The following is a 21,269-nucleotide window of genomic DNA, read 5'->3' on the forward strand; positions in this document are numbered from 1 at the left end:
CAAATGTGCCACCTTTTTCAGGCAGACAGTTTCATCAACAAGCCTGGAAACAGTTGCGAACTGGCGCTCCCGCTGCCCCCGCTCAGGCTTACCCTGTTTTGGCTTTGGGCACGCGAGAGGCCCGGCACGAACCATTGGACATGACAGTATTAAAACAACTTAAGGCTGCGGTCCATGACTATGGACCCACAGCCCCATTCACATTGTCACTCCTTGAATCAGTCGGCCAGTCCATTTTAACACCTAGCGACTGGACCCAATTGGCTCGGGCCTGTTTAAGTCCAGGCGGCTTTCTTTTGTGGCAATCTATGAATACAGAGTGCTGTCATGACCAGGCAGATGAAAATGCTGAGGACGGCCACCCTACGTGGAATGCTGATATGCTTTTAGGGCGTGGACCTTATCAGGCTGACCAGACCCAATTCCCTAGACAAGTATACAGGCAAATTTCCAACTGTGCCCAACGTGCGTGGAGGCAGGCGTCCAATCCAAGTGACTCAGCTAGCCACCTCACCAAGATCGTTCAGGGCACGGCCGAACCCTTCGCTGATTTTGTCGCTCGCATACTTGAGGCTGCGTCGCGTATTTTCCCTTCCGAGGTTGACGTTCAGCCACTGGTCAAACAAATTATTTTTGAGCAGGCTAATAAAGAGTGCAAAAACATTCTTCGACAATATAGACATAAATCTCTGGACTCCTGGTTAAAATACTGCAGAGATACCGGTGGGCCACTTACTAATGCGGGCCTAGCTGCGATGCTGGCAAAAGTCAAAGAAAACAGTCCAAAATCTAAATCGACCCGACCCCCCATATCTTCAGGACTTTGCTTCCAATGTCATCAACCGGGTCACAGAAAACGCGATTGCCCCAATCTCAGCCATGGGTATTCCACGGCACAGCCTTCAGGCATAGAGCCTTGTCGCCGTTGCCGCAAGGGCCCTCATAGGGCAGAGGTATGCCGTTCTGCTTTCGATATCGATGGCAACCCACTTACAGGTAGCGCCCAGGGGCCAAAAAACGGCCAGAGGGGGCTCCCCAACCCAGCGAGGAGCCCCCAAAATCAAATCTACTCTCAGGTTCCACCTCCCGTGTCTGCGCTACACCCAGTGCACCCTCAGCCCGTGCCACTCACGGGTCCGCAGGCCTGGACCTCCGCGCCACCTCCCCTCTCCTCTTAACTCCGGAGATGGGGGTACAATTAGTGGAGAGCGACTGCTCCGGTCCTCTGCCCCCGGATTCGGTTGGATTAGTGTTGGGTCGGTCCTCCGCCGCCCTCCGAGGGCTAGCTGTGATCCCCGGGGTAGTTGACTCTGATTTCACTGGTAAAGTAAAGATCATGGTTCAGGCCCCTCAGGGACCTTTAGTAATCAATCCTGGAGACCGTATCGCACAAATGTTATTACTGCCCAGTCTTCACTCTTTAATCCCAGCTAAAAACCACGTTCGCGGCGCTGGTAACTTTGGGTCCTCTGGCATTAATTTTACCGGCTTACATATGCTTTTAAATGAACGTCCCACTTTAGTGTTGCAGATTAATGGCAAGGACATTAAGGGACTTTTAGACACAGGAGCCGACAAATCCATTATAGCAACAAAGGACTGGCCTAGTACATGGCCTACAAATGTGGCGGAACAAACCTTGCAAGGACTTGGTTTTGCTCATTTCCCAAAAATCAGTGCAGCCTTGTTGTCATGGCAGGATAGCGAGGGTCATAGAGGACAGTTTTCTCCATTCATTTTACCTCTACCCATTTCCCTTTGGGGGAGAGACGTCCTGGCAGAAATGGATGTTGCTTTGGTCACCACTTCCCCTGCAGTACGATCTATGCTACAAAATATGGGTTACGTCCCAGGCAAGGGACTCGGTGTCCAGCTCCAGGGCCACCCTTCCCCCATTGAACCAAAACAAAGACCAAGTAAAGTTGGCCTGGGTTTTTCCTAGGGGTCACTGTTTCGCCTCCTAAACCAGTGGAGCCTTTACCCATCTCGTGGCTAACGGACGTACCCGTCTGGGTTCCACAGTGGCCCCTATCTCAGGAGAAACTGGAGGCAGTCAACACTCTGGTCTTGGAGCAGGTCAACGCTGGCCATTTGATCCCATCCACCTCTCCATGGAATACGCCTATTTTTGCCATCCGCAAAAAATTAGGTCAATGGAGACTCTTACATGATCTTAGGGCAGTCAACGCACAGATGCAGCCTATGGGCCCTGTGCAACGTGGTCTTCCTCTGCTTTCGGCACTTCCCAACCAATGGCCTGTTATTGTAATAGATCTTAAGGATTGTTTCTTTTCCATTCCATTGGACAAAAAGGATACCCCACGTTTTGCTTTTACTGTCCCCACCCAGAACCAGGAACAACCGGACAAGCGTTGGGAGTGGACAGTCTTGCCTCAGGGTATGACTAATAGCCCCACCATGTGTCAAGTCTATGTAGCCCAAGTACTAAAACCTCTTAGAGACCGATATTCCGACTGCAGGTGCCTACATTATATGGACGACCTACTGTGTGCAGCCCCCACAGCAGAGAGGCTCCTGGCCTTATACAGTACACTCCAACAAGTGCTGGAAGGGGCAGGGCTGCATATTGCACCTAATAAGGTGCAATTGTCGTCTGTAGTTTCTTATCTTGGGGCTATAGTCGCCCCTACTCAAATTAGACCTCAAAAAATTCAAATAAAAATCAATGCTATCTCCACTCTAAATGACTTACAAAAACTTTTAGGGGATATCAATTGGATTAGGCCCTACCTTAACATTCCTAATGCTGCATTGCAGCCCCTCTTTAATATACTTAAAGGAGACCCGGATCTTGCTTCCCCCCGAACCTTCACCTCTGAGGCCAAACAAGCACTGTCAATTGTCAACGATGCCCTTAGTAAAGCCGCCCTAAAACGTTGGGACCCTGCGGGAGACCTTACTCTTTGGGTCCTCGACACCCTTAAACAGCCCACCGCGGTCCTATGGCAGGATGGGCCTCTCCTCTGGATCCATCCCTCAATGTCATCTACTAGATCTATTAGTTACTATCCCGTGGCAGTGGCGGAGATAACTCTCCTAGCCATTCAGAGGGCTATCCAACATTTTGGACGCGAACCATCCACCATTGTTGTCCCCTATTCCATGGAACAGGTACGTGTGCTAATCGCTTGTACTGATGCTTGGGCGGTTTTAGTCTGCTCCACTTCCGCAACTATTACAAACAGAACACCCTCTGATCCTTTGCTAACCTTTGTTCAGTCTCACCCAGTTATTTTTCCAAAGTCCACATCCCAAAAGCCCTTACAGGGAGCCCCAGTAGTGTATACCGACGGTTCTAAAACAGGAGTCGGTGCATATGTTGTTTCAGGATCTGTGCCAAAAACATTCCAATTCGCTACTAACTCCCCCCAGGTAACTGAACTTCTTATAGTTAACCAAGTCTTCTCTGATTTCCCCGGACCTGTCAATATTGTGTCTGATTCACGCTATGTGGTTAATTCTGTGTCTATCCTTGAGGCCGCAGGACTAGTCAATTCTTCATCCTCCGTAGCGACAGTTTTCCTCACCCTGCAAAAATCTATTTGGAATCGGTCTGCTCCTTTCTTTATTACTCATATTAGAGCTCATTCTTCCTTACCTGGACCCATGACCACAGGCAATGCTATAGCTGATCAAGCCACACGCCCCATTTGGATACTCCAATTTTCTTCCCCAGAAGAGCAGGCTATCCAGTTTCATTCAGAGTTCCATGTAAACGCAAAAACCCTTGCCGCCAAATTCGGTCTTTCTCGTGCTGCCGCTCGCGATATTGTTCGCCATTGTGCCGCATGCCCTACTTTAACCCCTGTGCCTTCGGTGGGGGTTAATCCCCGAGGATTACTACCAGGACATATCTGGCAGATGGATGTCACCCACATATCCGAGTTTGGGACCTTAAAGTATGTTCATGTGTCAGTTGACACCTGTTCCCAAGTAATTTTTGCTTCTCTGGAGACGGGTGAGCGTACCACCCATGTCATTAATCACTGCCTTGCTGCATGGGCAGCCTGGGGCAAACCAAAAACTTTAAAAACAGATAATGGTCCTGCATACACAAGTAAATCATTCCAAGATTTCTGCACCCGTATGCAGGTACAACATAAAACTGGAATCCCTTATAACCCTCAGGGACAGGCCATAATTGAAAGGGCTCATCGAACCCTCAAGGCTTTTCTCTTAAAACAAAAGGAGGGAATTGCCACGGGCAAAACCCCTCGAATGCGCCTCTCCCTTGCACTGTTTACTATAAACTTTTTGAATTTGACAGATCATTCTATGTCCCCCGCTGAGAGACACATGTTAAAGGAGCCATCTTCACGAGGCTATGTCCGTTGGAAAGATGTCCTCACGGGAAAGTGGTACGGCCCGGATCCGGTATTATGCTGGAACCGAGGCGCGGTCTGTGTCTTTCCACAGGAATCTGGAAGAGAACCTCTCTGGATACCGGAAAGATTGGTCAGAAAAACAGCCCCGCCGCCACAAGATACACCTCTATCACCTACGGACGACATCTCCCCCGAGATAACCGAGATTACCACGCTCTCACAGGACGACAAATTGCAACAAAACAACGAGACGTCCCTGTGTACTTCGCTGGGTGAGCTCCTTCATCAACAACAAGTTGGAGAGCGTCAGACATCAGTTCCGCGCGGCAGCGTATGCTGCTCTCCATCACCGTGATCCGGATGCATATGCCATGCTGGCTCGCATGACTTATGACCGGGTCCATACCAGCGATTAAAACCCTCGTCCCCCCATCCCTACTCACGCCTCACATATGGACAATGCCTCCATCAGGCACACACCTTCCTCGAGTTGTCTTGTTCCCCCTCTCATTCATTGGGCTGTATCACCCATCCCTGACGGGGAGCGAAAACTGGGTATGCGAGACCAAAGGTACTGCAGCAGGAGTCCACCCGGGGGTTCCGGGGGTCCTGGGAGAGCATATGCATATGCATGCAGGTTCAATTCCCAGCCTGCCCCAGCAAAAGGGAATAAAAACTGATCCCTAACGGAGACATCAGGGGTTGTGGCCAGGCCCTTGAAGTTCCGTAACTAACGGATCACAAGCACGCTGGGTATGCACCTCTACTCTCTGCCTAGTAAATATTCTCCCGGCCCTCATGAGCCAGGGCCGTCGGGGATGTGATTTGTGCAAAAACAAAAGGAGGGAGATGTAGGGAACCAGACCGGAGGAACCGTGCCCCTAAGATGGCGCCGACTCCCTGCTTCCGGGTTCTTCCTCATCTCAGGGAGTTCCCGCTCTTGCTCGCTCCTTCCCGCCTTAGATTTCCCGCTCTAGCTCGCTCCTTCCCGCCTTGCCACGAGATTGTCCTATCCCCGCGCTTCTAGCCTATCACCTGATTTGTGACGTGTATTGTGCATATAAACCCTTGCTACGCGGGTGTAAGGGAAGTTCCTGCCCAGAAGAGATCGAAGCTGGATCTCCTGCTTGCCGAGCAATAAAGGAACCCCGTGCAAAGTGTTCGGTCTCTGTCTCTTGCTGGACGAGGACGGCGCCGAGCAATCAGGGAGTTTCCCTGCCAAAAGTGCACATGACCAAGGGTTGGTCATCCATGCAGACAGCTAGAAAGGCCTTCTGCATTGAAGGAGGTTTCGTTCCATGAGAAGAATTCTAAACAGAGGGAGAGAGAGGAGATAATGTGTTAAATTTTAAGTATGCATTCAATTCTTATTTCACATGTATGCATAAAATATGATGTTCCTCACACATGTCATCAGCAAATGTCTTTCAATTGTGCAGCTTTCTATCAGCAGCTGAGAGAATATTAGGAACAAAGCTAATACATGGGTTAGAAGCAATTTAAGATAAAAGAAGCATGCACAACCACACACAACACAGCTGCTATATATATATTCATATATATATAAATAATTCTTAATGGCTTAATTATATATGGTGCAAAACTTTACTGTATTTTGAAGTATAGTGACCATAATTAGATTACATCAGATCATGTATAAGTGTAGGAATGAACTAATGCCCTTCTCTGGATATACTTATTTGCAATTCATGAAGACTGTTTTTCCATTAAAGTACTACAGGCCTGAGAGAGATATTAGGCACAGCTATGAAGAGATTTCCTGGGGTACATACAGGGTCATGAGTGGTGAATAAGACCTTTCACCTTCTTGATAAATAATTATTTGACATGATGAAACTGAGTATTTTTTAAAATTCCAACACTAATTATTTCTACAATTGCCAAATCCATAAAAATGCTAGACTGACCTAACAACTCTTGGCCCATGTGCATGAAGGTTTACAGAGCTCTGTCCCAGCAATGCCCTAGGGAGGAATGAGAGTCCAAAGCATGTTTTTCCAAAGCAGTTTTTCCCCTTACTGGAGAGTAGCAGGTACATAGCCTCAGGGTGGGGTGATGCTATGAGTTCCTGATTGGGACAGAAATGAAGCAATGGAAATATATAGAAACCAGAGCTGATCTGATCACAGGGACATTAAGTCAAGGCCTCAGCCCTGTGACTCCCTTTGAAATGTCTTCCTTGTGATTTCAGTTGGGTCCCTGTGTGACTCAATAGACTAGCACACACTGTCTACAGGTTTAGTGCATATAGCTATACTGGAATCAGCTGTGCCCTACACAGAGCTCTATTCTCCCTGCAGGGAGCTGAGAGAAAAGAAATAATCCAGACCATTTTCTCCTAATATCAACAGAGATTTGGGCCTTTAATTTTATGGTTGGTTGACTTGAGATGTGGTTTTCAGTGATTTTTGTCAATGTACTCCTGAATTTTTCATGCAGTTCACAGGACATACCTCCCAGGAACTGTTATAATTCCATGAGACCAAGTGTCTACAGAGGTGGAGACCTGGTACTGGGTGGGTTTTTCCCCCTTTACTTTATGGAACCAGAATCAGACATGATCCGGTTTTCTTTTTTATCCAGGCCAATGGATAAGATGGCAGTTAATTGGTAAGTGCCACATTGAGTTATGTGTCAACTGTGCTTCGGACTATCAGATTGTGCTTGTGCTTTATCTGTGAGTGTTTAACTGCACTTGAGAATTCTAAAAAAATAAATATACAGAAGTTGCAGGAATGCAGATAAGAGAGGGCTGGAGTTCCTTCTGTTCTTTTGCCTTTCACAACCTCCATTTCCATTTTCTGCTTGATCTCCACTACTGCAGAGAGTAAGAAATGGACATTTTGTATTCACTCTATTGATTTCAGCAGAAACATTTCAATTTAATGCTCCTAATTTCCATTAAAATAAGTAAAAGTAAGTATGGAACCGTCTTCAGTGGCATATTTTTTGATGGGTCTACTTAGTGTATAACAAGTAAGCTCTGTTTCTGAAATAAAAATCTTTTGGAATCAACCATTCATTGAATAGAACAAAATTTGACTATTTTTAGGTAAAAAAAATAAAGTTTCAAATTCTGTATGTAATAATAATACAAAATTGTATGAACCTTGAGAATAAATGTATTAACCTTGAATCAAAGACTGCATTTTAGAAAATGCATTAACATATTTCATGAATTTAACATATTGAAATGGCAATCTATAAAGCTCAATATTCAAACACATGAATCAATGCACCTACACCACAGATGATTGCATCAATTATTAAATTCTACATAGTCTATTGACAAGTATGTATTTCTTGACATTCAAATTATGGATGAATTGAAAAATAAGGAAAAAAATTTCCAAGAAGAAGAGCAAAGGTATCCATTGTGTGAAAATAAAACATCCATAACACTGTTGGACAGCTAATATTTGGGAGCCACTACTAAATCCCAAGAACTCATAATTTTGCTTAAGCTATATAGAAACATGCAGAGAATGTTAAAGAATAAAAGGAGAAATGTTAAAATAGATTTCAGTGAATGAGAAAAACAGTGAATAAAAACAAAGTGAACCTTGTAAATATTCTAACAATTTGACCTTCTGAATAAAATGCTCATTTTCAAGGAAAATATATTTGAATGAAAATGCTTCTGTGAGTGTTGGTATATTAAGTGGAAACTTACAGAAAAGGCTCACAAAAGTGGCTTTGGTCAATAGAGATGTTAAAAAACACTTGGGTAACTGACAAGCCAGATGATGTTCAACGATTTTAGAACTTACTGAAAAGAGAGATGCTTGTCTCTTGCTTTCTATCCCTTAGTAGAAGTGAAATCCCATGTTGGGGCACATCAAGGCTTTCCTGAAGGGCTCGAGAAGGTGAGTGTGATCATGGACACAGTCTGATTCATAGGAGTCCAATGGCCATTCCACAATCTTCTAAAACCCTTGAAACCTCACTCACTCCTCCTGCATGTGTCAGAGCTGAGGCACCACTGAGTGGCAGCCTGAATATGACCATTGCTGCCTCAGGGCATGGCTGTGTTGTTTTGCTCTGATTTCCATGGTGTCTCCCTTCTCCCTGATGCTGCCCCTCTCTTTAGGTGGCTGTGGAAGAACTACCAATACGTGCTGGCCTTCTGCTTTGCCATCCAGGAGATCAATAAGGACCCCCAGCTCCTCCCCAACCTGACCCTGGGTTTCCAACTCTACAATTCTGTTACCAGTGGTCAGTTCACGCTGAGGGGCACACTGCACTGGCTGACTGGAAAGCATCATCTCATCCCTAACTACAGCTGCCAGACACAAGGCAAGACAGTTGCCATCATTGCTGGAACCACGTCAGCATTTTCGGCTGAAATTGGAACGATGTTGGAGCTGTACAAAACCCCACAGGTAAATGGGTTGTGAATTCTGGAGCGAAGTGTTTCCATCTCCCAGCAGATCTGCCACATCTGAAACAGGGGTCATTGGAAGCCAAGTGACATGTACCACTGTGAGTTGAAAGAGATTCTGGAGATCTCATTTGGCTGTGAGAAAGGGAAGGAGCAGTGGAAGCTGAGAGCCTCCACCCAGATCCATCTTGGACCAATGTATCCATCCCCACCTGCTGGCAATGCTGATTTTTGACTATTCACAGGAAATACCCACAGCACAGACATATCCTAGATGACTCCATGTTAGACATGGGTATATAAATCATCGGCATATACTTTCATTTGGAACACACTGAGAACCATGACAGTCCCAGTGATCATCAAAGAATGTTTGGTGCTTAGTTGCAGTTACATGAGATCTCACACTCTCCCTATCCCAATCCTGACCTCATCACATTCAGCAGATTCTTTCACAGGGCTCCCTGATCACTTTCCACATCAACACAGTGATTTAATCTTAGAGTGTGTTTGATAGACTGAGAAACAAATAGAGGCAGGCAGTGCACACACATTCACTGGTTTAGTCACCCAATACCCACTATGGTGCTGGTACTGACGCTCTGTGGTAAAACTGAGGGACTAGCACTCAATTAAAATATCAAAAAAGTTTTCAGGAACAAAGTACATAATTCAATCAGCTGCCTACAAGGGTCTGCATTCACATTTCCAGCATTCTTAAAGGACACCAACTTCAAAGAGGTAGCAATCTGCACTGATTAACATCAAGCTAGACTGGAATAGCTTAGGAAGATTGTGGTCTGAAAAGCATCTTTACCAAAACTCATAGCTGGTAGGAGAATGAATTATTCAAGGCAATTTAGGTTATGCTGTGCAAACAAATGAAATTCAAACTATGAAGTGAACAACAGAGTAAAGGGTTGTTTGTCTCAGAGGTAGCATTTAACACCAGTTGCAGTGTGGGCTGCTCTCCATATGTGACATGGGGTGAGAAGTGGGGAAGACCAATGTCCTGGTCCAAAATCCATGCACTGTTATTCTCTTGGATGAATATGAAGATAAATGGGTGTCTTGCACATTTTCTTTTATGCTATGAATGAGGATATGTATTTCTCCTCCTGAAAGCAATAGGCATTGAAGCATAGATTTCTCTGAGCCCACTGGATAGAAATTGTCCTTCTCTACCCAAAAGAGCTGGATTGTGATGGTTTTCTTTCCATTCAGATCACATATGGTCCCTTTGATCCCATGCTAAGTGAGAGAGCCAAGTTTCCATCGCTCTATCAGATGGCCACCAGTGACAGCTCTCTGGCCTGCGGAATGCTCTCATTGCTGCTACATTTTGGCTGGATTTGGGTGGCGATCTTTGTATCTAATGATCTGAAAGGAGAGCAGTTCCTTCAGAATATTTTAGCCGAGATGGTAAAGAAAGGTGTCTGCTTGGCCTATTCAGTAAGGCTCCAGGACACTAAGAAAATGTATGAGAGAACTGACACATCTTTCCTAGCGCAGATCCAAATTTCATCAGCAAATGTGCATATTCTATATGGTGATGTGACGAGTCTCTATACCATGGAATTTCTAAGCAAATACTATTTAACCCTGGGGAAGGTGTGGATCATGGCTGCAAAATGGGAGATTGTTCAGCTCGAGACAGAACACATGCTGCACTCTTTCCATGGAGGCTTCTCATTTTCACACCACAAGGGGGAAATCCCTGGCCTCAAGCATTTTGTCAAGACAGTGGACCCTTCCCACTACCCAGAAGATTTCTTCCTCAGTCAACTATGGCTTCATGCTCTTCACTGCTTACCTCCTGGGTCACACTGTGGAACAGTTGGAGTCTGCCCCCCAAATGCTTCCTTTGAGTTTTTCCCAGGACACATTGACATGCTGACCATATCTGACTCCAGCTATTTCATCTACAATGCTGTGTATGCAGTGGCCCATGCCCTCCATAAGATGCTTTCAGAGCAAATAGAAAAGGGATCTCCAGGAGATGCAGCTCAACCTAGGATTCTTCCATGGCAGGTAAACATCTCCCAGAACAGGACATGCACTGAACACCTGTTGGCATCCTCAGGTATTTTATTGCACATAAGTCTACAGATAAATGAGTTTTTGTCATTGCATCACACTCATAATCAACACCCAAATTCAGCACATAGCATTACTAGTATCCCAAAGGAGCGCAGTACCCCAACTCAAATTTTTTAACATGTGAAAGAGGAGCATATTGTTATTAACATGATATGACACAGTGAAGCAACATTAATATTATATAGTCAGTGATCTGACATTTACACTATTTTATACTCTATGTATTAACTAGAACAAATAAGACAAAAAGTGATATTTTTTAGGTCTGGCTTATATAATTTACTGTAATGATCTCCAGTTTTAAATCTCAAGTATTCATTCTTGATTATGGTTGAATATTATCCCACTATACATGTATATATATATATATATGCATATATATATATATGTACCTGTATTATATATATGTACATGTATGTATATATGTATGTGTATATGTCACATTTCCTTCATCCAGTCATCAGTTGATGGACTTCTAGATATTCCACATCATAGCTAATGTGCATTGAGCTGCTATAAACATGGGAGTATAGGTGATTCCTTCATGTGCTGATTTCATTGCCTTTGAATACAATCCCAGGTGTGGACAGCTGGACCATATGGTAAAACTAGTATTGGTTTTGTGATAATCACTCTACTATCTTCCATTATGGTTGTACCAGCTTAGAATCTTTTCCATCACAATTTATTGAGGTACTTCTTATCTAGATCCTCACCAGACTTTGTTATTTTTCTTATTTTGGATAATACACATTTTAAGTAGTGGGGGGGAGTGAAGTCTCACTGTAGTTTTTATTGGCACTTCCCTCATGGTTAGTGGCCTGAGCATCTTTTCATGTTTCTCTTGGCCATTTGTATTTCATCCTTTGAAAAATGCCTGTTCATGTCCTTGGTTCATTTCTTTTTTTAAAGATTCATTTATTTATTTGAAAGTCAGAGTTACACAGAGAGAGGAGAGGTAGAGAGAGAGAGAGAGGGAGGGAGAGAGAGAGAGAGAGAGAGAGAGAGAGAGAGAGATGTCTTCAATCCGATGGTTCACTCTCCACTTGGCCGCAATGGCCAGAGCTGTGCCCATCCGAAGCCAGGAGCCAGGAGCTTCTTCCAAGTTTTCCATTTGGTTCAGGGTCCCAGGGACTTGGGCCATCTTCTGCTTTCCCAGGTCATAACAAGAGCTGGATTGGAAGTGGAGCAACCAGGTCTCCAACCAATGTCATATGTGATGCTGGTGCTTCAGGCCAGGGCATTAACCTGCTGGACCACTGGACCAGCCCAAGTTCATTCCTTACTAGGAATGTTGTTAATGTTGTTCTTATGTTTCTTGAACTCCCTCTACAATCTGGAGATTAGTACTTTATCGGATGAATATTTTACAAATATTTTCTCCCATTCTGTAAGTTGAATCTTCAATTTGATGAATGTATCTTTTGTGGAGCAGAAGTTATTAGCTTCTTGTAATCCCATGTGTCTATTGTCATCTTTATTGCCTGTACTTTTGGGGTCTTATCCAAGAAATTAGGCACATGTCCTGCAGTGATTCCCCAGTGCTTGCCTTTGTAGTTTGATAGTTTTGGTTTTAGGCTTAGATCCTTGAAAAATGATGAATTAATATTTGTATAAGGTATAAGGTAGCAATGTGATTTCAAATCTCCTCATGTGGAAATCCAAATGTCTACATTTGTTGAACAGACTACTTTCTCTAGGGAGTGAGTTTAGCTCCATGTAACTTTCACTTCAGACTAATAATGAAAGATCATAGAAGAATAATGTTTCTCACTGTATGATGAAATGCTATAAAATATCTTAATACAGCTCATTACAAGGATTAGGAAAAAGGTAATGATCAAAACTATACTTTCTTTGGAATGATCACAAAGCCAGGAAATATGGACTATGGTATATCCCACAGCAGCTATCTCCTCTATAATGCTGTACGCTGTAGCGCATGCCCTCTGTGAGATGCTGATGGGGAAATTAGAAGTGGGGTCAACGTTATTTCATAAAATGACTCTGACCCAGGAAGTGATGTCATACAGAAAACCTGCCACAAGCAGTGAGGAGGGGCTGTGAACCTATTATTATATACAAGATCACTAAGCATGCACATAAGCACAGGGTACACCCACTGGGATATACATGGATTTGTCTGGATTTTAACTCTGGCTCACATAAATCTAATACCCACTGTAGAACACAATCAGGAACGTCTCCATGTATGCACAGGAAAATATACTAATCAAATTATTTAGTCAATCAAGTAAATTTAATGTCTCACAGAAGAAATATATATAATCTATATTATACATATATGTAAATGAACATCAGCATGTTTACTTGACTATGTAATGTCTGTGTTTATGTACAATAATAATTGACATATAATTTGTGATTTGGTAGCCTCATAATTAGAAAAGTAAGTATATTGGCCAAGAATGTTTCCAAAGATAAGATTATTGTTATTTATGAAGTCCTTGGTTCAAGTTAGTGAAGACATGATGATAGTTGTTTAAAGAATTGGTCATCCCACAAAGGCACCAGGAGACCCTGGAAGTCAGGGCTAGTGCACACTGTTCAGATCCTAACTACCATCAGGGTATTCTTAATTATCTTTTTGGTTATAAAATATTTCCCCTATCATCTCAATGGTACCTGTATTCTCAAAAAATTGTCAAAGTGCAGAGAGACAAATAAAAGTCATGCATACAGCTGGAGCCATGGCTCAATAGGCTAATCCTCCACCTTGCAGCTCTGGCACACCGGGTTCTAGTCCCGGTCAGGGCACCGGATTCTGTCCTGGTTGCACCTCTTCCAGGCCAGCTCTCTGCTGTGGCCCGGGAGTGCAGTGGAGGATATACCAAGTGCTTGGGCCCTGCACCCCATGGGAGACCAGGAGAAGCACCTGGCTCCTGCATTCGGATCAGTGTGGTGCACCGGCCACAGCACGCCAGGCGCGGCGGCCATTGGAGGGTGAACCAATGGCAAAAAGGAAGACCTTTCTCTCTGTCTCTCTCTCTCATTGTCCACTCTGCCTGTCAAAAAATTAAAAAACATTTTTAAAAAAAGTCATGCATATTACTTTTAAACTCTACTGAGGTGAAAATGCTATATAAATGGACCCACACATACAAAACATACACATTTTTTAAGTTTAGAACTATCAGGTGCAGCCAGGGATGTACAAGTGGATTTTGCAAAGTGTTTACTAAGAAAAATTATGCTTGGATTTCTAATTTGTTTAACCTAGTTACTATGAGAGAGAAAGAGAAGACAGATCTTGCATCTGCTGATTCACTCCCCACTGGCTGCAAGGACCAGGACTAGGCCAGGCCAAACCAGGATGTAGGAGCTTCAACCACATCTCCCATGTGAGCACAGGGGCCCAAGCTCTTGGACCCTCATCTGGTGCTTTCCCAGGCATGTTAGCAGAAAGCTGAATCAGCAGTAGAACAGCTAGAATTTGAACTGGCACACACAGGGTTGCTGGGCACTGTGGACAGTGGCTTTACCTGCTGTACCACAAGGTCAGCCAAAATTTGTTAAATTAAAGAGAAATTTACTGATATACAAGAACAGGTTTCATGTTTTCATTGATACAATTCTTTTTTTTTTGATAGACAGAGTGGACAGTGAGAGAGAGAGTCAGAGAGAAAGGTCTTCCTTTACCATTGGTTCACCCTCCAATGGCTGCTGTGGCCAGCACACCGCACTGATCCAAAGCCAGGAGCCAGATGCTTCTCCTGGTCTCCCATGTGAGTGCAGGGCCTAAGGATTTAGGCCATCCTCCACTGCACTCCGGGGCCACAGCAGAGAGCTGGACTGGAAGAGGGGCAATCGGGACAGAATCTGGCACCCAAACCCGGACTAGAACCCAGTGTGCCAGCACCGCAGGCCGAGGATTAGCCTATTGAGCCATGGTGGCAGCTCATTAATTCAATTCTAAGAAGATAACCATTGTTTCTTCCTTTCCTATCTCAATCCCCTCTAATTCCTTTACTAATTTTCTTTTAATGTCAATTAACTTTAAATCACAGGTTTAACACCACACTAATCATAATGTTCCAGAAGTGAAAAGTAGAAATACCACTGCTACACAGGAATTTACACAAGGGTGATAAAATATAATCAAATCCAGAGATATCAGTTTCATTTTTATACATTGTGGTTTTTTTTTTCTTTCTGTATTATGTAGTACCTATTACCAACAAAACTTATATGATATTTTCTTTATGGAATGAGTATATTTCACAATGAATAATGGTATCCAGTTGCATCCATTATTTTGCCAAAGAACAGATTTCATTCGTTTTTGGGGACTGGATAAACTTTTGAAAGTGCACATGAATGTACTCCCCTGGGGAACCATCACAACAATCAAGATATTTCACATATAGAGCCATGTTGTTCTCATGTGGAAGAACCAAGATGAGCTTTCCTAAACCTCTAACCAATCGTTCATGGTCAGCCACCATGTGGGACACATCCTGAATTTCTCTGTTTGGATTCAGATGGTCCCCATCATTTTAATAGGGGAGAGGCAGAATTCTCAGCACTTGAACCTACAATATGGTGACCATTCAGCCCAAAATCAGCCTCCATGAAATAGACTCTCTGAAGATAGAGAGGAGGGGAGAGAAGGATTTCTTGGTACATGTGCACCTCCCATCTCTAATCTGAATGTTCTCCCTCTTTCCAATTGTGCCTCCACTCCAGCTTCATCCACTTCTGAGGAACATCCAATTTACCAACAGTGCTGGGGAGGATGTTTCCTTCCATGAAACGAGACACCGTATGAAACACTACGATATCCACAACATTGTGAACTTTCCTGCTGGATTTCGGTTGCTGATTAAAATTGGGGAGTTTTCCTCTGAGAATGCACATGACCAAGGCTTGGTCCTCAATGAAGAGATGATAGAATGGCCTGTGGCATTCAAGGAGGTGTGGATCCATGGGAATGTTGGGTACCTGCAGAGGGTCTGAGGAGAGTCTGAGAGGACAGAATATGTGGGATTTTAAATGAGCATTCAATTCTCAGTTCCCATCTTGGCTTCAAAAGATATGGTGTTGCTTACACATATATGAGCCAGTGTGTATAAAAGTGCACATTTGTATTAGATATTGTTGTTTTTACTCTGGGCATATTTATGCATCCAGAGGTTGAGTGACTAGAAAGGGCAATGTTAAGGAATAGAGATAGAGATCAATATATAGACATAAAATTATTAAATGCACATCTACAGAAATTCTAAAATTTCATTTCAACTCTTTTATTTATATAAAGTGAAAAAACTTCATGTATTAGATATATATTTATAAGCATAGTTATATTTTAATCATATGGTGAGAGTCATTATTATGTTTTGATGCAGTATGAACACAAGTAAATTATGAGTGGACTTACCCATCACCTGTTTGTAGAAACTATTCCTATTTTCTATATTTTCATTGTGTTTGCCAATCAATTCAGTTTTTCATCTGAATAGCACCTCATAGGTATGATAAAAAATTTTATCATCATTGTACTGTTGAAATACCCCAGACAATTTTGCTATTATTTTATACAGCTGCTGTACATTATATTACAAATCTTTGATAATATATAGAATTGTTGCTCTCCCTTGGTCTAGAAGTTCAGAAGTAAATCAATGTACAATTCATGGTTTATAACATTTTCTCATCATTTCTGTGTGGGCTTGTCTTTTCCTGAGTAGTTATTCAGAATTGTACATAGTGATTCTGATTTTTGGATATTTTTTCTGGCATTTAAAATCTACTCAATCAAGGAAAGAAGCATGTAAAATAGTCTCAGACATACAAATCTCAAAATAATTATCACTTTAAAAGCTGTATGGAAAAGATTTCAGAGGAAGCAATTCAATGAAGAAACAAATGCTTAGCATAGATCTGGTTATGAACGAAATTTAAGTGATCAGGTACCCTCATAATATTTGCTAGACAGCTGATAAACCTGGGATGAGAATCATAGAAATTCGCCTAAGTAAAATCTAGGAGATACAGATCAGGGAGGGTGTAGTGATGACCTGGGGGGTGATGAGGCAAATAGAGACACCCTATCACAGTGCCTAATGACATATAAAACAATGACCATCACTTCTCTTTTCCCCTCAGACTCCTCAGTCTTTGTGTAGCCAGAGGTGTGGTCCAGGATTCAGGAAAATGACACAGGAAGGAAAGTCTCTTTGCTGCTATACTTGTGTTGTTTGTCCGGAGAGAGACATTTCCAATCATACAGGTAAAAAACATATAACTGAGCTATAAGAGCTCCAGTCTCTGAACTATTTCTTGATTCAAAGGAAACCAAGAACATTTGCAATGGGATCAGAGTGCCCTATTGTTCTCCATGCACACCTTCACTCACGCTTTCCATACCCTTGTTGTATGCTCACTATCACCATCTCATTATGTATAAGCTGTTGTCTGGCGGTGCTTATCCTCTCTAGCTCTTCTCTGACACTGATTCTATCTGATATCCTTCTTTCCCATCCAGTGCAGGACAAGATTGTCTCAATCTGAGATCTAAGATCTAAACAAGAAATATAATATTTGTGCTTGTTAAGGCTCCATTTGAATATCTAGAAGGCTTGAAATCAAAACTTTTTCATATACAACTTACAAGCAGGGAGATACTTCACATAAATTGTGATGGCAATACTTTGTTATTTTCTGTGCTACATCTTTGACATTGTGTATGGTGTGCAGTACACACAGCGAATGGCACCAATTTGTCCTTTGGATGTATATAATAGAGTAAGAGAAAAAACAAGGTGAATATAGAGATACAACATCCTAAAAATGATCCAACTTAGTAACACAAAAACCCTTTGCAAAAGGCAAACATTTAAGCAATGTTAAATTTCAAAGCCAATTGTTTTAAAAAATGCAAAAATGTACTGTCTCATTGGTAAATAGTTACACTATTCAATGTATAATAAATATATTTATAATAATTTGAATTCTTCCAAAAGGATTTTCAGTTCACATGATCTTAGCTCTAGAATTGTTTTCATTTCAGTTACTTCAAACAAGCTATATAGCTTTCAGTAAAAAGATGGTAACAAAAAAAATGACTTCAAGTTTTGTGAAAATAATCAACATGAAGTAAGTTAGTGAAAAAAAGAAAACAAATGTGTCATACACAGACCCATTGTACAATGTACATTTGCAAATGTGTGCAGTTTGTCTTGAGACAGGTGTCAGAAGCACCTACAAATTCTATAAAAAGTAAAATGTACACCTTGAAAAGAATTTTCAGAGAGAATTCCTCAAATTTTTACAGATGCTTATATTCTCTCTATTTTTTTCAAAAATATGTTTATTTCTTCATTTCAATGTCAGTTACAGAGAGAGGCAGAGCCTAACAGAGAGAGGGAGAGAAGTGACAGAGAAGATCTCCCATCAGGTAGATTCACTCCCCAGATAGCTGTAATGACCCAAACTGGGCCTGGCCAAAGCCGGAAACCTCTGCGTTGCAGAGGCTGAAGTATTTGGCCTTCCTATGATGGTTTCTCAGGCACCTTGGCATGGAGTTGGTTTGGAATAGGAGCAGCCAGGACATGAACTGGTGCCTGTATGAGGTGCCATCATCCTTGGCAGTGGCTTTTCCTCCTACATCACAACTCCAGTCCCTGAAGCTTGTATTCTTGCATGAACACCAAGGATAAAAACAGAGTAGGACTCTTACTGCAAGTGTAGTCCTACTAGTACCATTTTCTTGCTTTTGAAAAAAAGATGTATTTTATTTGAAAATCAGAGATTCAGAGAACTGGAGAGAGAGAGAGAGAGAGCGAGTGGGCAAGCCTCAATGTAATTTCTCATGCCCCAGATGAAAACAATGGCCCGAGCTGGGCCAGGCAGAAGCCAGGAACCAGGAGTATCATTGGGTCTTCCAGATGGTGTGGGTGTCTCAATTACTTGGACCACCTTCTGCTGCTTTTTCTAGGTTATTTGCAGGCAGATAAATTGGAAATTGATCAACTGGAACACAAAACAATGTCAATATGGGATGCTGGCATTGCAGGTGGTGGCTTTACCTACCATGCCACAACACAGACCATATTTTTGTTTGTTTAATGGACATTTGATTGAAAGAGAGACATATTCACGAACTGGCCTATACTTAATGACTTCTCTCATGCTGTGGCAGCAGAAGTGCATTATTTCAAGTGAGACAATATGGTGTCCGGTGTGGTGTTCATATGAGTTAAAATGGTGAAAAAGCCATGCTTTCAGGTTAGAAAGGGTGTCTTTCAGTGACATCATGATAATACCACTTACTGCTATATAACCTCAGAAAGACAACCAGTTACAATTCTCTTATTCAATCACAGAATCACAATATTTAAGTGGAAAGAATGAAAAGGTTAGTTGTCGGGGACCACGCAACATGTGGCCTCTTAGCGGTAAACTACTGAAGTAGAGCTAAGCAGCCCAGGCCGGAAAGTACTGATAACGCCACCCTGTGTCTTAAGAGTTTCTGACCATTCCCCCACCTGCACAAGCATTGCAGCTGCAAAACAAACTTGTGACCTCCCTCTGCTTGCACAAGCATTGCAGCTGCAAGGTAAACTACCCTCCTTCCCCCGCCCGACATCCTGCCTTCACGATATGTAAGTGAGTGGTTAAAAAAATAAAGACACAGCTTGAACAGTCATGTTGTCTTGCTGTCATCTTTGTGTCTCCTGTCCCTTTCATTCCCCATTCTAGGTACTTGGCACTAGTTGACGTCCCGTGGGATGGGACAGTTAGTCCATGTAGAAAATTATAATAGTGAAAAAATTTATAGAGGTCCCAGGAATCAGACATCATTTATATATGTCATCACCATTTGAGGATAAGTGAGAAAAACATTAACACTGATGACCCCAGATAAATATTCTAACCCATGTGAACAAAGGGCTTCTCCTGAGAAAGACACTGTTGACTGTAGAGAAGAGGGCTTGGAAGAATCTCATGCCCATATGAAATACATGAAACTCATCATTTTATAGAAATTAAAACACTAAAAAAAACTCTCAGTGACAGGATTAGACCACAGAGCCCCACGTGCAAAGGAGCTTCCTTGAAACAGTTTCTTCTACAGGAGATAAGCATTCTCCCAGGGTCAGGAGTGCAGAAATATCCTTTAGTGTTTCTTGGTATACATCAGAGCAGGCTGGACTCACCCTGACATTGAAAAAGTGACCCTTTTCCTGAACAGGGAAAAAGGACCAAATTGTGAAATGGAAACAGTCTTCTTTTCCCCACAGATTCAGAACAGTGCACCCCATGTGCAGATCACGAGTACCCAAACCTGGAGAGAAACCACTGCCTCCCCAAGCTGGTGACCTTCCTAGGCTTTGAGGAATTTCTGGGGATGGCTCTGGCCTGCATGGCTCTGTGCTTCTCTGTCCTCACAGCTGTGGTCCTCTGGGTCTTTGTGAAGCACCGAGACACTCCCATCGTCAAGGCCAATAACAGGACCCTCAGCTACATCCTGCTCATCACTCTCCTCCTGTGCTTCCTCTGCTCCTTACTCTTCATTGGCCGTCCCAACACAGCCACGTGCCTCCTCCGGCAAATAACATTTGGCCTTGTGTTCACAGTGGCTGTTTCCACTGTGCTGGCCAAGACCATCACTGTGATTCTGGCCTTCAAAGCTCTGAAACCTGGAAGAACAATGAGGCGATTGCTGGTAATAGGAGCTTCTAACTTCATCATTCCCATCTGCTCCTTGATCCAACTGGCTCTCTGTGGCATCTGGCTGGGAAGTTCTCCTCCCTTTATTGACACAGATGTACACTCTGAGCCTGGCCACATAATCCTGGTGTGCAACAAGGGCTCGGTCACTGCCTTCTACTGTGTCCTGGGCTACCTGGGCTCCTTGGCCCTGGCTAGCTTCACTGTGGCTTTCCTAGCCAGGAATCTGCCTGACACGTTCAATGAAGCCAAGTTCCTGACGTTCAGCATGCTGGTGTTCTGCAGTGTCTGGGTGACCTTCCTGCCTGTCTACCACAGCACCAAGGGGAAGGTCATGGTGGCCGTGGAGATCTTCTCCATCTTGGCCTCCAGTGCAGGGCTCCTGGGCTGCATCTTTTTCCCCAAATGCTACATTATTCTCTTAAAACCTGATATAAATTCTTTGAAAGCTTTCAAGAATCAGAGCAGTTCTAGGAGATCCTAAATTATTATTCTCAGGAGTTGCTTCACATTTTCAACCTTTGTAAACAAAAGGTTGTTTACCAAGTGACATAGCCTTCCAACATTGTCAAATAAGCAAAACTAAAAACCATTGTTTGTTAGGCATTTGGCCTAGCAATTAAGATGACCTTGTTCCCCATGATAGTAGCTAGCGTTCTAATTTGGCTCTGACTCCTGACTACAGATTCTCATGCAAAAAAAAAAAACATTGAGTGAGTGGTAACAAC

General features: G+C 43.0%; 1 protein-coding gene across 1 annotated transcript in view; it reads left to right on the forward strand.

Annotated features, from left to right (window-relative positions):
- LOC133750021 (vomeronasal type-2 receptor 26-like) overlaps window positions 1–21,025 on the forward strand; it is a 30,801-nt gene extending 9,776 nt beyond the window's left edge. The window contains exons 3-8 of the mRNA XM_062179408.1: window positions 7,649–7,734; window positions 8,458–8,749; window positions 9,973–10,779; window positions 15,538–15,783; window positions 16,975–17,098; window positions 20,112–21,025. Of these exons, the coding sequence (XP_062035392.1) occupies window positions 7,649–7,734; window positions 8,458–8,749; window positions 9,973–10,779; window positions 15,538–15,783; window positions 16,975–17,098; window positions 20,112–21,025 (2,469 nt within the window). The remainder of the gene's footprint in view (window positions 1–7,648; window positions 7,735–8,457; window positions 8,750–9,972; window positions 10,780–15,537; window positions 15,784–16,974; window positions 17,099–20,111) is intronic.
- The last annotated feature ends 244 nt before the right edge of the window (window positions 21,026–21,269 follow it).

Source organism: Lepus europaeus, chromosome 20, assembly GCF_033115175.1.
Source record: "Lepus europaeus isolate LE1 chromosome 20, mLepTim1.pri, whole genome shotgun sequence".
Classification (NCBI taxonomy): Eukaryota; Metazoa; Chordata; class Mammalia; order Lagomorpha; family Leporidae; genus Lepus; species Lepus europaeus.